Raw genomic sequence first — 16,756 nt, 5'->3', positions numbered from 1 at the left:
GTAACAAACCAAAAAATAAAACGACTGACAAACAAAAGTGTACATCATATCTTGTGTGGTTTTGGTTTACTACACGAACCTTGGATTGTTTAATGATTACTGGACAGCACCATCCAATACGAACCTTGAAAATTTGCCGGGAACTTTTTTTTCCCGCGGAGTGTCAACAAAAGAACTTCCCGCCACCAACCACATTCGCTCCACCCCCAGGAGCGTGGAGATCGTGATTTCGATTGGATGTTTGCGGCACGTTGCGGTTTAGCTAACCAATCAGAAATGAATGTTGGTATTACGTCACCAGAGGAACGCTCGCCTACAGCTGTGTAAAGCGTTGGTGAGTTCGAGCGCGCGCCAGTTTGTATCAGCGGCGGTGCACGAGCTTCTTCGGTTTCCATTTATATCTAAAAATAACTTCAATTCTCTTGTTTTATTCCAGCGACAGGTAAGATATAAGTATTATTTATGTTAGAATGATCGGGATTGTAGGATATTTCAGTAAATTATGCTTATTTATAATGTTTGTTTAGGTTAGGGACTGTGAGAACTTGGCGCCAAATACTGGAACTACTTTTAAAATATTAATGCGCGGACTAGTTGTGTGTGACCGCGTTACAGATGTGAACACGTGTTTATTTTATGTGTGAAGTGTTTGTGTGCAACATTGTAGTTTTAATTAATTAAACGTTGTTTTAGTTGGTTAGCCATGTAGCTGGTGTTGGCGGGATTCGGTCAGCATTTGGTAGCTAGTTTAGTCAACAAACTGCTATTAAAACCCTGGACAATGGAATTTAATAGTTTTATTCTTCAAACATCATGTGTTGGAATTATAGTTTACTGTGGTGATTGTGTGTCGTCTACTATAAAATACTGTAAACGACTGACTAACGTCAGACAAAGGCCCAAGCCACGCAGTACTGTACTACATAGTATTGTTAAATCAGTAGCATTAGTGATGTACTGGCTGTTTGCAATGTGTTTGTTGCAAATATTTAATGGTTTTATATTGATGAGGTTTATTTAAAAGTAGTGGTGTTGTGGGGACTTAGATTTTGTTCACTACTTAAGCAGAAAATGTGTGCTTACCATAACATACACATGTTCATTGACTCGTGCTAGTGTTGTTTAAATGGATTGTGTTCCAGATGCAACAGTTGGTAAATTTAGATTTAAACCTCCTTATTGACTACTATAGTAACAATAAAGCCTTCGATATAATAACCAAAACAATTCCTTAAACATTCTTGCAAGTATTCATTCAATGTAATTTCTGTATTGCACCTCATCAGATAATGCTTTGTCTGAACTGTATTGTCATCCCTGATAAGTGTTTTATTCTTATCTGACCTACAGCCTAATTTGGTCAAAATGCCCTGCACCCGCTCTCAGAGACAACCCACTCTCCAGTTTCCCAAACGCAAGTCGTCCAAGATCACACCCCGATCTAAAACATCATCACAGCCTGACACTGAGAATGTCAGAATCACCCCTCTTTCACCCAGGAAGTCAATTGTGGATGCACAGGCCATCCCGCTTTCTCCTAGGAAGACGAACATTGTGGACGTCCGGTCCATTTCCATCTCACCTCGTCACCCCAAGGTCCAAAGCGTCGCTCCTTCTGAGAGGCTCCCCCTGAGCCCCCGCAAGCGCACAGGTATTTGAAAAGACGTGAATTTGTTAGCTACTGTGGTTTTTGTGATTGCTTGTACAAACATACGTCTTCTGTTCTTCTCTTTATTAGGTGATGAAAATGGATGCAACATACCAGCGTCTCTCTTGGGTTCTCCTCCTAAACAAAGTCGTCCCTCTCTGGGCTCACCCCGCAAGCTGTCTTTCAGTGAGAACGCCCCAGTGTTTAAGTCGCCTAATCGGCCTACCCCAACAGATCTTAAAATCTCACCTACTTGCTTAACTCCCAAAGTCTGGAAGAAGCCCCCCAGTGCTGACTCAAATATTCTGGAGATGACACAGGCATCACAACCATTGACTGAACAAAGTGAGTGCTATTTACTGTCTTCAGTAATTGACATACTTGTCTCTGTCAAAAAGCTCTACATACTATGACTAAGTACTAAGACTAGTATTTTTTTCTTTTCTTTAATGCTGTTCATCTCCACTCAACAAGTCAAATAACACAGATTATTTAAATAGAGTTTTGCTGATGTAAGAAGTATTACTAATTAAACACTTGGCACACAGTCCTGATTATGCCCTAGAGATCTTCAAAATTCTCATCCATTTAGCTGTAGGGCACTGTAGAACAGGTCTTGTAATCCTTAAACGTGAAACATGTTTACAGTTGTAAGTTTAACAGGAGTTGGTTAAAATGTTGGTCTTTTTTCTATTTTTAGAGTCACAGTACCAGTTTGTGAAACAGGCTCTGCACACAGCTGTTCCTGAACGACTTCTCTCTCGTGAGACAGAACGAGCTGCTATGGTCTCTTTTTTGGAGAACCATGTGGTGCTGGGCAAGCCTTCTAGTCTGTACATCTCTGGAGCTCCTGGTACAGGAAAGTCAGCCTGCCTGAATTGTGTGCTTCAAGAAAACAAGGTGAGTTTTCAGAAAGCTCAGTTTAGCTGTGTCCACAATGCCTGTTCTATATCTTGTGTTTGTGTTTAAATAATCCTAATTAAAAACATGGTTAAAATGCACCATGAATGCCGCTCAGGTGGCGCAGCGGTAAAGTACGCTAGTGCACCAGAGTTGGGTTTCTAGACACATCGTATCGAAACTCAGCTCTACCTTTCCGACTGGGTTGGGCGGCAGTATGAACAACGTTTGGCTGTTGTTCATGGGTTTAGCGGGTAGAGTCGGAGCATTGGTTCTCATAACTGGTGCAACTGCGGCCCCTGCTGGTTGACTGATGGCGCCTGCACAGGGCTGAGGAATAACATTGAGGGGAGTGTGACCCTCCGTGCGCAGTGTCTCTCGGTGTATGAACTCGGCTCGTGCGGGTGTAAAATGCAAGTCTGTACCGATTGCGTGCCGGAGGGGGCGCAATTCGGTTGAGTGGCAAGGGGTTGAACCAGTATAGAGGACATAATCAGGGTAATTGGATATGACTAGAATGGGGATAAAAATTGGGGGGAAAAAGTGGGAAAAAATAGATAATAAAAAAAAAAAAAAAAAAAAATGCACAAACTATTTGTTGGTAGAAGAATTTAGCAGTACTGTAATCTTAGATTTACTTCCTTAAGGAAGCCAAGTCTTGTGGTCCTGTTATAAAATGTACCTAATTGTGCGGCTGCATCCCATCTAATCATCTAAATCTTTTTTTTGTTGCTTTTTCAGGCTCTGCTTAAGGGTGTTCAGACTGTGGTCATCAACTGCATGACGCTGCGTAGCTCTCATTCCATTTTCCCTCTCCTGGCAGAGAAATTGGGTAGTTCCAGGTGCCACTCTGATAGCAAGCTTGAGAAACTGCTCACCAGTTCAGGTCCCACTGTGTAAGTTTGCTATTAAAAACCGCAGGCAGAATCACATAATAGGGTCTAAAAAAAAATGTCTGCTATGTGTGTTGTGTGTAACTGTGGCTTTGTGTCTATGGCAGTCTGCTGGTTTTGGATGAGATGGATCAGCTGGACAGCAAGTCACAGGATGTCCTCTATACCATCTTTGAATGGCCTTATCTTCCCAAGTCTCGATTGTGTCTCATTGGTGAGTTCAAGTAAATAATATATGGAAAATGTTAGCTGTATAAAATCTCCTAAACTAGGTTTGAAATGTTTATTTTTTTCAATTTTCTTAGGATTGTACATATTTCTATAAAATTATACATTTTAGACATTTTTACTGCGCCTCTTTTAATCTATATAAAATCTTGCTATCCTTAGGTATTGCCAATGCTCTGGATCTGACGGACCGTATTTTGCCCAGACTGCAGGCCAAGCCTCATTGCAGACCACAGCTTCTTCACTTTCCTCCATACAGCCGCCAAGAGCTGGCAGCTATCGTTCAGGACAGACTCGCACAGGTCAAATGTCTTCGTAAATAGCACTATTGGAATGTAAGTTTGTGAATAATGAGACTTTTGTAAATTCCTGTCAGTTTCTTAATGTTGTTTTAACTTTTGTTTTCAGTCAGCAGCAGATGGGATTCTAGATGCCGCTGCTGTTCAGTTCTGTGCCCGAAAGGTGTCTGCGGTGTCGGGAGATGCACGCAAAGCACTAGATATTTGCAGGTATGAAAGTGATTGTTAATTGTCGTTTTTGGTTGCTAGTTGTGCTTTTTGGATATTGTCAAACTCTTGCCTTTTCTTACAGGAGAGCTGTAGAAATTGTGGAGTCTAGCAACAGATCCAAAGTGTCATCTGAGTCCACGGACTGTACTAAAGGTAATAATGCAATGGCTTGAACGGTCATGGCTTCATTTTTTTTTACATGCTTACAGAGCCTTCAGTTTTGAACTTTTATTTTAGAAGCCTTAAAAGCAGAGTTACTGGAATTAAAAATCTGCTTCATGCACATAGAGTTAAATGGTTCTACTATTGTGACTAATTGTTAGGTGTATAATATGACATTATGTACAACTCTCACATAGTTGGGACATTTAAATATGTGGGTTGTTAATGCTCTTAAACTCTCAGTTAACTGACAAGTACAACAGGAACAGTTCCAATGATTTGCATATTATACCTTGTATAGTGTGGTGTAAATTGTTACATTCAATGTTTTTACAAAAAAGCTTTTTTAAAGGTTGTTAGGACAAAGTACAGTGATTTAAAATGTAATTGTTATTGCAGTTTATTTGACAGGGATACATGTTTTTCCTTGTTGCAGCTACACGGGTGAGTGTCCCTCAAGTAGCCCGAGTGCTGTCGGAGGTGTACGGTGACCGCATGGCATCTAGTGGAGGCGGAGACGGGGAAAGTTTTCCCCTGCAGCAAAAACTGCTGGTGTGCTGCCTGCTCCTGCTTACACGCAATGGCAAGACTCGAGAGGTGCAGTTGGGCAAGGTAAGTTTTAGTAATACATAAAGCAATTGTACGTTTATTCCCCCCTGCTTTTCTCATGTTTATCGGAATCCTCTGCCGTTTGCACAATTCCATTATGCCTGCGTACTTTCACGCACTTCCTATTCATTGGTGAGCAGTGAGGGCTCATGTAGATCTTTGTGAGTCATTCATGTGCTTCATCCCTTACTCTCCCCACTGCTCGGCCAGCTTCTCATTTACTGATGGGGATGAGAAAAGCAGATGAGAAAAATAACAGTCTAAGCTACCCACAGACATGGCCTGCTGTGTCTGTTTGATGCCTGGCCAGTTGGGTGGCACAGCTTAGTATCAAACTCGGTAGTATTAAAACTACTGATGTCAATAGTGGTGTAATAGCGCACATTGATTTAAAAATGGTTAAATGTCTTTTAGTCTTAGCAGATCATCCTATTTAAACAAAAACAGAAGCCCTTGGCTGGACCTGCAGTCTTTGGCTCAGTGGTTTATCAATTAAGTGTTTTTTTTTTTGTAGCTTTCCTTAATTTGTGTTCATTTCTTGTTTTTGCTTACAGCTGTGTGAGGCCTATAGTAAACTGTGCCAGCAGAGGCAGGTGAGTGGCGTGGGGCAGGGTGAATGTCTCTCACTGTGCAGTCTGCTGGAGAGCAGAGGCATCTTCTCCCTAAAAAAAGCCAAAGAAGCTCGGCTCACCAAGGTAAACATCTAATCACTAATCAAATCCTTTACAATAAAAGCCAAGAGTCATTGTGAATCATTTTGTCCTTTGCTTAGTCGTTTTTTTTTTTTAATCTACAGATCTCTTTGAAGATTGAAGAGAAGGATGTGGAGCATGCATTAAAGGATCGGGCTTTACTTGGCAGCATCCTGGCAGCGGGCCTGCCGTAATCTTCCTACATGAGCTATAATCATCTGTAATCCATTACAATGTGAAGAGAGACTTTTACCTCTTATAGAGTTGCTTAATTTTTGCAAAATATTTTTTTTCTTTTTTTTTTTTTTTTTCTTCCAAGAATTTGAAGGAATTTTAGTTGTGAAATGTGATCTATGAACTTTTATTTTTTGGTATTTTTATTTAAAATGGACATTGTACATTTACTTTATTAAATAAATGTACCAGATTTTTAACCTAGCTTTTATTTTAGTTGTAAATATTTCTGTAATTATAGATTTTACTGTTTGTGTATTGGGAGTATTTACAGATAATATAAAGAACAGTGTTTAAAGCAAAGCCAGCGGAGTAATGCATCAGTCTAACATTCAGGTCCTTTCTTTAACTTTATTGTGCAACCATGTGTTGTTACAGACTCTGGTGTTTACTTTAATAGCTCGGGTTATAATGACTTTCTTGAAATATTTTTTAAATTAATTTGCCTAAGTGCAATTATATGTGGAACTGGATGGCTAGAAGCACATGATTGACTGCAATTTAGTACTTATAAGCACTGAACGGTGTTGGTTCTAAAACCTGTCTCTGAATTCACATCATGTCACTACCTCATCATTGCTTTGTGATGGTTGGCTGCACAGATGGGTCAGCTTTCTCCAATGCCCTCTTTTGTGTCGCTTGTAGCAAACTAGCCCCTCGTAATGTAATTCACATGATGTCAATCTAGCTTATTCTTTGTTTCCTGAGTCCTTCCTCAAATCCTGTCCTAATAGTCTAAAATAAGGTGACCTGAATGTACTGTAGGGCTTAAGAAACTAGACCAAAATTTCTGAAAGACATTGACAGCCATCAAGATCAGCCTTACAGGGTCTTTTTGAATGAATCAGCCTTTTTGCAAATCCAGCTGTGTGTGCAAAGCATGCTGAATTTCTCTGATAGTGATGTACTGTACATGGTGATGGCTCAGATGCATGGGAGTTTAATGTGTGACGAGTTTCACGTACACCATTTCCAGATAACCTTCTGTATCATAAAATGTGATTAGAGCTACCAATAGTAAGGTTACTTAAGCTTGTGTGGATTGAGACACGACCCGGTCTTTCTAACGCACCTGCACAGAAGCCCTTCACTTGGTAGGATGGACCACAATGATACAGGGTAACACAAAAGCAGGTTAAACATTCTGGGCAGATATGTGCACAACCGTTCTAGCTTTTCAGCAAAATTATCGAACAGGATAATACATATCAAAGCTCAGTATTTCCTGACCAGAGTTTGTTAGTTTATAAATAATGTACACTTAATGATCAAGAGAATGTATTGTTGAACATCCATTTAAAAACCATAAGCATACAGTTTAAATTTATATATATGAAATATAAACATGTCTACATACTTTCAGTCATATTGTGTATTTCATGTTGGTGCTTTATTCTGGTCAGTGATGCGGTGGGTCTGGCTTCCCCAGAATCACTGGATGGAATGCAGTAACAGCCAAGTCAGGACACCAGTCCTTCACTGGACATAGCCATTGTACAATAGCACCGCTGGGGATTAGAACCCACTGATTAGATTTCAGTGGTAGTGAGCTAGTGTTTTGTTGTTTTTTTTACTGCTACATCACCCAAGCACCCTCATATAGTGAATTTATAGATCATCAAGGTCCCTAAACAATGACATCATTAATGCAATAGATCCCAGAATTAGACAATTAACACAAGTTCAGTTAGTAACTGGTTTTATTTTCTTGTTACAAAGTTCGATATAGAAACACTATTATAACAACTGTATGTCACTCTATTCCCTTAATCTGTTAATTATAAATGTAATGAATGTTTTGATGCAAAGGAATTCCATAAATGTTGGGCATGTTAGTGCTTGTCCTTTACAATCATTACATTTATATGTAGTAAAAAGCAAAAGCAAATACAATCTCAAACTTGTGTGAAGTTGAACTTTTAAAACAATATTTATACATCTTAGAACATTTAAAAGTGTTGTAAGAAAAACAAGTATGAACAAGCTCAGTATATAAAGCTGCAGCAGTCAAGGTGATTGGATAAAAAAAAAAAAACCAAAAGCATGGTATGACAGTATAAAATATAATTATTTAAGATGTTCATCTTTTATGTGGTCACAATGGAAAAAAAGTCACCGTTACATTTCTATGAATTAAAGTTATTAAATCTGCAACTTGATATCAATATTTTATTAAAACTTTTTCCTGCAGGTCAAAACATGATCACAATTCTAGCATTATTAAAAACATGGGTTAACATTGATATATTGTCCTATATAGCACAGTGCTAATGCTTTAGTTCCAGCTTTGCCTTTTTGTCTTGTTTATAGCAAAATAAAAAAAGTTTGCATTCGTAATTCCCTTAAATCCAATGTCAGCCCATTACATGACAACAAAGTGGAAAGTCCAAACTCAGCTGATCTGCCCTGTTTAATCAGTGTGGCCAGCATTTTAACAGTCAAGAGTGTAGTAAAAACATAGTAGTAAAAGCATGATTATCAATATAACTCTAAAATCTCTTTGGCAGGTTCCCAGTCCTCTTGCCACCAATGTGTTTACACCCAATAAGAACCCTAAAATACATTTTCTACAAAGGTAAGTCAAAGTGTGCCATTGCAGTTATCAGTAGGCAGTATTAAGTAATATGCAATCCCACCCCTCACAACACAGTGATAGTTGCAAATAGTACAGTAGTGTGTGTGCAGCGCCAGTGAGCACAGCAATCCAGCTGCAACTACAGCCAGTAACTTCTCAAACTGAAGTAATAGCCGCAAGAGAGCCGTTCCACTCCTCAAATTCACCATTCTGTAAAGACATGCCAACAAAACAGCCATTATTAACTAGACTGGTCTTAATTGGAACCAAAAATGTCTGCAGGGATTGTCTAGCCACAGGAAGTAGCACTGTTTTTCCATACTCAAACTACAGCACCTTCCCCCAAACTGCAGCCACAATGTTGGAAGCATTTGATCATATCAAACTGTATGCGGTTGCATAAAGATTATTCAGTACTGGATTAAATGGTTTCAGTACAAACCATTAAAAGCAGCCATGACCTTTATTTCCCCTCCATCAAATTTTACAGCTGGCACTATGCAGTCAGGCATGTAGCATTTTCATGTTAACTGTCAAACTCAAATTTGTTGGTCAGACTGATGGGTTGTGAGGCATAAAAGCATAGTTAGCAGAGAATACATTTTTTTTTTTTACCTCTCCACTGCTCGACTGTTTGTATGCTTATTAGTTTGGAACTCAGAAGAAAATGTTTCATCTGACGTGTTTAACAAAATGCTGAGCTGATGTTGCTCTTGGATTTTTTTTCAATGCATATTTTTTCAATTAAGCACACTTAACCTTGTCTGCCAAAAAGGGTCCTTACACAGCGTATGAAGACCCACCCACCCACCCACACCCACCCCCACCCACACACACCCACACCCACACCCACCCACACCCACACCCACCCACATTTTTCCAGTAGCTCAACAAGCTATCAATTTCATCACAATAAAGTGCAATCAAGATTAAAAGTCCGCTTGCTTTTCTGTACTTGTTAGCAATGGGTGTGGCTAATATAGCCAGGTACACTGGTTAGTAAAGTTGTCTACATTTGCCCATGTAGCATAAAACAAATGCCTGTTAGGCTGCACAGCTCGCCCTTTGTTGGTTTAGGATATTAGTACAACAGTAGTAGACAGCAGCTACAAGCAGGTTAGTGAAGGAGGAATGTGACAGAGTAAGATGTTTGTACTTACGTAGTAACCTGTTAGTAAGCATCAGGGTAGTGTTGATCATCATCATAATATTGATGGTCTGGCCCAGCTTCATATCCAAACCCTTCTGTAAAAACACATTGTTGCACATTCAGCAATTCTTGTTCCTCAGCCTTTTGTCCCATTTTTTGGTTACGGGGTCGGCATTTCCGGCTTCTTCCCTTGTAGGGGTCGCCGGCGGGATTTGGCACAGTTTTTACGCCGGATGCCCTTCCTGACACAACCCTCCCTATTTATCCAGGCTTGGGACTGGCACTACAATGCACTGGTCAGTGCATCCCAGCGGCTAGGTAACTACGGGACAATTCAGTGTCTCCAATTAGCCTAGCGGCATGTCTTTGGACTGTGGGAGGAAACCGGAGCACCCGGAGGAAACCCACGCAGACACGGGGAGGACATGCAAACTCCGCACAGAAAGGACCTGGACCACCCCACCCGGGGATCGAACCCAGGACCTTCTTGCTGTGAGGCGACAGTGCGCTTTCCACTTAGCCACCGTGCCGCCCCGTTGCACATTCAGCAATTACTTTTATATAAAAAAAAATGGATGCATTAGTGAACTTGACAGTTTGTGCCTTTTCCCAGAATTAAATATTTTCCTCATCCACAACAAAATGTGGAAAAAAAACAAAAACACAAAAAAATGCTGGTACAAATGTTCATTTTCCTTTTATTTCCTTGTTTATTCTTTCCTCCTTTGGACATCCATGCACTGCATAGGTCTACAAAGCAAGCAGCTACTCTGTGCAAAACAGCCATGTGATAGTTGGACTAATCACAGCCAGTTATTAGTTTTTTAATCATACCACCAGCTTTAAGGCAAATAAGAGTCATATGCACCTGTGACAGTGTTGAAATGGTCAGCATTTCAATGCAAATAAAGCACAAAAAAAACACAAAGTTACATACCCGCTACTTGATCATAACCAAGGTCTAATGTCCCCTGGTGAGCCTGAAAAGATCAGAAAAGCACTAGTAAATATTACGGCACTAATTTAAATGAAACCAGTCACTAGCCAGAAGCAGTGTTAATGCCAGATAGCACACTCACCCTGTCCCATGACTGAGGGTCGTGTTTGAAGAGAGAGTGGGTGAGCTCCACAGACACATGCTTCTTGTAGTCGGCGCTCTTGTCGTCGGAAATGCGGAAGAGCACTGCAGCCGCATACGTAGCTGACAAAGAGAGAGAGAAACAAATGAGTTTATTTATTCACTGTTACTTGGAATTCTCTTCAAGGCAGGAATACCATGGACAAGTTGCCAATTCATCGCAGGGCTTCAGCCATCCTCCCCTTCCCACAGATACTGGCAATTGTGTCTGTAGATGACGGGATGGCTGATAGCACAGCTAAAATGCGGGTTTGAATGGTGGGCTAGTGTTATAGACGGTTGCACCACATGAGTGCCTTGAATAAATATTTTGTTGATACAGTGCCTTGCAAAAGTATTCAGCCCCCTTGAACTTTTCAACCTTTTGCCACATTTCAGGCTTCAAACATAACGATATGAAATTGTAATTTTTTGTGAAGAATCAACAACAAGTGGGACACAATCGTGAAGTGGAACGAAATTTATTGGATATTTTAAACTTTTTTTTAGAAATAAAAAACTAAAAAGTGGGGCGTGCAATATTATTCAGCCCCTTTACTTTCAGTGCAGCAAACTCACTCCAGAAGTTCAGTGAGGATCTCTGAATGATCCAATGTTGACCTAAATGACTGATGGTGATAAATAGAATCCACCTGTGTGTAATCAAGTCTCCGTATAAATGCACCTGCTCTGTGATAGTCTCAGAGTTCTGTTTAAAGCGCAGAGAGCATCATGAAGACCAAGGAACACACCAGGCAGGTCCGAGATACTGTCGTGGAGAAGTTTAAAGCCGAATTTGGATACAAAAAGATTTCCCAAGCTTTAAACATCTCAAGGAGCACTGTGCAAGCGATCATATTGAAATGGAAGGAGTATCAGACCACTGCAAATCTACCAAGACCCGGCCGTCCCTCTAAACTTTCAGCTCAAACAAGGAGAAGACTGATCAGAGATGCAGCCAAGAGGCCCATGATCACTCTGAATGAACTGCAGAGATCTACAGCTGAGGTGGGAGAATCTGTCCATAGGACACAATCAGTCGTACACTGCACAAATCTGGCCTTTATGGAAGAGTGGCAAGAAGAAAGCCATTTCTCAAAGATATCTATAAAAAGCCACCTGGGAGACACACCAAACATGTGGAAGAAGGTGCTCTGGTCAGATGAAACCAAAATCGAACTTTTTGGCCACAATGCAAAACGTTATGTTTGGCGTAAAAGCAACACAGCTCATCACCCTGAACACACCATCCCCACTGTCAAACATGGTGGTGGCAGCATCATGGTTTGGGCCTGCTTTTCTTCAGCAGGGACAGGGAAGATGGTTAAAATTGATGGGAAGATGGATGGAGCCAAATACAGGACCATTCTGGAAGAAAACCTGTTGCAGTCTACAAAAGACCTGAGACTGGAACGGAGATTTATCTTCCAACAAGACAATGATCCAAAACATAAAGCAAAATCTACAATGGAATGGTTTACAAATAAACGTATCCAGGTGTTAGAATGGCCAAGTCAAAGTCCAGACCTGAATCCCATCGAGAATCTGTGGAAAGAGCTGAAAACTGCTGTTCACAAACGCTCTCCATCCAACCTCACTGAGCTCGAGCTGTTTTGCAAGGAAGAATGGGCAAAAATTTCTGTCTCTCGATGTGCAAAACTGATAGAGACATACCCCAAGCGACTTGCAGCTGTAATCGCAGCAAAAGGTGGCGCTACAAAGTATTAACGCAAGGGGGCTGAATAATATTGCACGCCCCACTTTTCAGTTTTTTATTTCTAAAAAAAGTTGAAAATATCCAATAAATTTCGTTCCACTTCACGATTGTGTCCCACTTGTTGTTGATTCTTCACAAAAAATTACAATTTCATATCTTTATGTTTGAAGCCTGAAATGTGGCAAAAGGTTGAAAAGTTCAAGGGGGCTGAATACTTTTGCAAGGCACTGTAGCTCATATAGTATTATTTACATTCAGATCTACAGAAATTCTGGTATCTTTTTATTGACAAACAGGGAGGTTTGATAGGGAGGTTTAAAAAATAAACTACTGCAAATTTAAAATCAAATGCATTCGAAGCAGTTAAAGGTTTGCCATTAACTAACTGACAACAAACAATGATCTAAATTGAAAAATGTAAGTGTTCAAAAACTAGATATAGCAAAGTGCTTGGCTAAGTGGAAAAAGTAAGACAATACATGAAAAATGTGCCAAAATAAAACTAAACGTAAGTAAGATTTATGTTGGGTTAGTAACTGCTTGTGCCTTGTCACCTATTCATTTTTATATTTTACCATTGCTATAATTTTGTCGGGGTCCTGGTTTTTCTACCACTGCCCCAAAACATGCAAAAGATGAACTGGCTGAATTATCTATATGGAGGATTGTGCAATTGTTGATAATGCGAAATTTGCTTTCTGCACACTTTAGTCACATCAGTCTCACATACCAATGCCCTCGTTGTTGGAGTGCAGCAGTTCCATAAGTGGAGATGATGCTCCCTCATTATCAATTGCCATGGCTGATTGTTTATCCAGCGCCAGCTCACACAGAACCCCAGCTGCCACTCGCTTTATGTTATCCACCGGAGAATACAGCAGCTAGCGAGAGAAAAAAAGAACATAAATTATGCCAGCCACAGAGCTTCTGGAGAAAGTCATGAGAAAGAAAAACTGACCCACAATGTTCGCTAGTAATGATGAAAAACATTGGTACCATCAAATAGTACGACATTAACCTGCACAAACAGTGGAATGGTGTTTAAATCAGCTATCATATTTCTGTTATAGGGGTCTCTGGCCAGGATGTGCAGTGCTCCTGTGCAGCCCTCCACAATCTCCTCCATTCTTACACCATCCTGAAAGCACATCACAGAGAGGAGGACAGATAAGAGGTTGTATAATAAGATCCAGAAACTGAAGTCATTGGTTAATACAAGTACAATTATTGAGCTGAAAAAGCTAATGTATTGACACAAAAATTGAACTTGGCTGCTTGACTATTTATTTTGAATGAGGCTGTGACTGCATTTTGTTGTAAGTACAACTCACATGACATATATAATACCTGAGGTTATTTCTACAGAACATCTAATTGCAGGCGGACACATAGAAATGTGCAGTATGTAAATATTATGGAGATGATCAGTTCGTTTAACATGAATGGGTAGGTTAATGTACTTATTAAAGTATATTAAGTCACTTTCTTAACAATAAAAGGTTAGAATAGCAACACTGTGTGAGTGAGCATTCTACCACTAAACTAAACATTTCCTTTTATAAAACTTATACCGTCTGGTAAAAATGTGCTCCAAATCATTTATCGGCCTACCTGGAATGTCTGCTGACTGGTTGAACCGTGTTTCTGAGCATCCTGGTGGGCGCTTCTTAGCAGAGCAACCAGTTTGGAAATGGCATCCGCATCTCTAAGAGGTGCTTGATTGGCATCACACAGTGCCAGGTTTCTAATCAGGCCAGCCACAGACTAAAAAACAGATGATCAAATTAAAAATATGCATTATTACATTTACCAATGATTTACATTCAGCATTTTCTTAAATTGTGATTCATATTCTTTCAATTACCCTTTCAAAGAATACTAAACATTTCATTCAGACATAACACATGGCATCAAAATTATGGCTCAATGCAAAATCCCAATCAATCATTTAATGTTTTATGTTTTAATACTGCTTTGTCCTAGTTAGGGTTGCAGTAGAGGCTGGACACAATGCAGTTACATACACTGGACAGGACGCTGATCCATTGTGGGGCCTTGACCCATTGCCCCTTATGTAGACGACCCATTGCCCCTTATGTAGACGCCCAATTGTCAAGTAGCACTATGGAGATTCGAACCCTGGATACCAGCGGTTGTGAGCTAGTGTTGTTGTTGTTTATTAGGATTTTAACATCATGTTTTACACTTTGGTTACATTCATGACAGGAACGGTAGTTACTCATTACACAAGGTTCATCAGTTCACAAGGTTATATCGAACACGATCATGGACAATTTAGTGTCCCCAATTCACGGGGACACGGGGAGAACATGCAAACTCCACACAGAACGGACCCGGACCGCCCCACCTGGGGCTCAAACCCAGGACCTTCTTGCTGTGAGGCGACAGTGCTACCCACTTAGTCACCGTGCCACCCAGTGAGCTAGTGTAATTTAATCACTGTGCCACTTGAGTGCCTTCTCCCTACATACAAAACTGTTTATTTAGATTTCAGCACAACATTTAATTCTTATTGTTTAAATCCATGGCAAGATATATAGTGTTTTCAATCAGTCATTTTTATAAACATTCAATTTTGATATATTTAAGGAATTAGTCTCTGCCTTGTCCTGGTTAAATGTGTCTTTAAAGATTTTGGGTATGGATACATGTTGCATGTTGTAAGTGTAAGAACACTAAAAACATAGGAATAAACTAAAACTAAATTGAGTATAATCTGATATTATTGTAACACCAAATGGAGGTCAACTAAGCTGTATTAAATATCAGATTGTTGTACCAAAATCACATTAAAATCCACAAAATTAACCAAACAATATTTTTCGCATCACAAACTTTGCGGCATAAATTTAATTATAAAAATATTTCAACTTTGGACTGCATCGCTGCATTGATCTCTCAAACAGCGGTCCATGTTTTATAAACAGTGATAAGACTGGCTACATTGATAACAAGTAAACTGGTTGGTAAGCAACTAAAAACAAACTCAAAGTAGAGAACTGTGTATGTCATGCCAACAGTGGTTAAACAATTTCCAGTATGAGAGCCTCTTAAAAATCAAACAAAACCAGAAGTAAAGACTTTCTCTGCTTGGTTTCTACCTTAACAACAGGCCAGTGGTAGGGTTTGTTAAGAAGCTTGACGATAGCTGGGATGCCGTAGTGTAAGCGCACAGCGTTCTGTGCCTGTTCTGCATCTGGGTGGCGACTGGTGAGGTGACGAAGTGTGCAGGTGGCCGGCTCAGTCACATCTTGGTTGTCTCCTGAACGCAGCAGTGAATGGATCAGGGCCTCCACTCCGTTACTCTGGGTCACAAACGCCTTGTTGCGTCCATTGTTGCAAGTCAGATTTGACAGGGTGCCAGAGACACATGACAGCATGTTCATGTCGTCTGTGGAAAGGAGGCCAATCAGGACTTGCAGCAGTCCCTCCAGACCATCCTGCATGCAGATAGACACACAGAGTGGTTAATCAGCCATGATTAGTCTCCTGTTCTAGTAATGGTGTGTGCTGAGTAAAACCACCATGGTGAAGGTCAGCAAACATATGCTTCAATATCAGAAAGCAGAACTGTTCTGGAAGCAATATTTCTCTATAGACAGAAAGTCCTTAGTTCTTTTGCCGGTGGTCAGCTTATAACAGGACAAAAGTGCCATTGCAGTTAGAGCATTATTTAAATTATATCTGCAGCTTGTCTGTTACCAACTTAGTAACATTACTAAGTTGTACATGCTAGAATTATTACTGTTTTAGTTAATTGTGTAATCTAGCTGCAGATCTTTGTTTCAGAAAAAAAAGGTTCAGGTCAAACATATATACATATACAGGGGTTGGACAAAATAACTGAAACACCTGGTTTTAGACCACAATAATTTATTAGTATGGTGTAGGGCCTCCTTTTGCGGCCAATACAGCGTCAATTCGTCTTAATAATGACATATACAAGTCCTGCACAGTGGTCAGAGGGATTTTAAGCCATTCTTCTTGCAGGATAGTGGCCAGGTCACTACGTGATGCTGGTGGAGGAAAACGTTTCCTGACTCGCTTCTCCAAAACACCCCAAAGTGGCTCAATAATATTTAGATCTGGTGACTGTGCAGGCCATGGGAGATGTTCAACTTCACTTTCATGTTCATCAAACCAATCTTTCACCAGTCTTGCTGTGTGTATTGGTGCATTGTCATCCTGATACACGGCACCGCCATTGGATGCACATGGTCCTCCAGAATGGTTCGGTAGTCCTTGGCAGTGACGCGCCCATCTAGCACAAGTATTGGGCCAAGGGAATGCCATGATATGGC

At 40.3% G+C, this 16,756-nt stretch overlaps 2 protein-coding genes across 3 annotated transcripts in view; one reads left to right on the top strand and one right to left on the bottom strand.

Moving 5' to 3' along the window:
- The first annotated feature begins 368 nt into the window (after positions 1-368).
- cdc6 (cell division cycle 6 homolog (S. cerevisiae)) lies at positions 369-6,134 on the top strand. The gene is made up of 12 exons (XM_063012939.1): positions 369-442; positions 1,351-1,651; positions 1,739-1,993; positions 2,349-2,548; positions 3,290-3,444; positions 3,549-3,655; positions 3,832-3,971; positions 4,078-4,178; positions 4,261-4,331; positions 4,777-4,952; positions 5,504-5,644; positions 5,746-6,134. The coding sequence occupies exons 2-12, from the start codon at positions 1,366-1,368 to the stop codon at positions 5,833-5,835; spliced, it is 1,722 nt and encodes a 573-aa protein (XP_062869009.1). The 5' UTR covers positions 369-442; positions 1,351-1,365; the 3' UTR covers positions 5,836-6,134.
- Positions 6,135-7,557: 1,423 nt separating this feature from the next.
- The window catches only part of jupa (junction plakoglobin a), a 30,552-nt gene continuing 21,353 nt past the window's right edge, over positions 7,558-16,756 (bottom strand). For both annotated transcript variants that reach the window (XM_063012606.1, XM_063012607.1), the window contains exons 9-16: positions 15,557-15,895; positions 14,046-14,198; positions 13,453-13,572; positions 13,165-13,315; positions 10,680-10,801; positions 10,538-10,580; positions 9,611-9,695; positions 7,558-8,660 (exon numbers count right to left, since the gene is read on the bottom strand). In XM_063012606.1, the coding sequence (XP_062868676.1) occupies positions 9,622-9,695; positions 10,538-10,580; positions 10,680-10,801; positions 13,165-13,315; positions 13,453-13,572; positions 14,046-14,198; positions 15,557-15,895 (1,002 nt within the window). In that variant the 3' untranslated portion in view covers positions 7,558-8,660; positions 9,611-9,621. The remainder of the gene's footprint in view (positions 8,661-9,610; positions 9,696-10,537; positions 10,581-10,679; positions 10,802-13,164; positions 13,316-13,452; positions 13,573-14,045; positions 14,199-15,556; positions 15,896-16,756) is intronic.

The sequence above is a fragment of the Trichomycterus rosablanca genome, chromosome 17 (genome assembly GCF_030014385.1).
Source record: "Trichomycterus rosablanca isolate fTriRos1 chromosome 17, fTriRos1.hap1, whole genome shotgun sequence".
Taxonomy (NCBI): Eukaryota; Metazoa; Chordata; class Actinopteri; order Siluriformes; family Trichomycteridae; genus Trichomycterus; species Trichomycterus rosablanca.
This window is presented reverse-complemented; position numbering and strand designations above follow the sequence as displayed.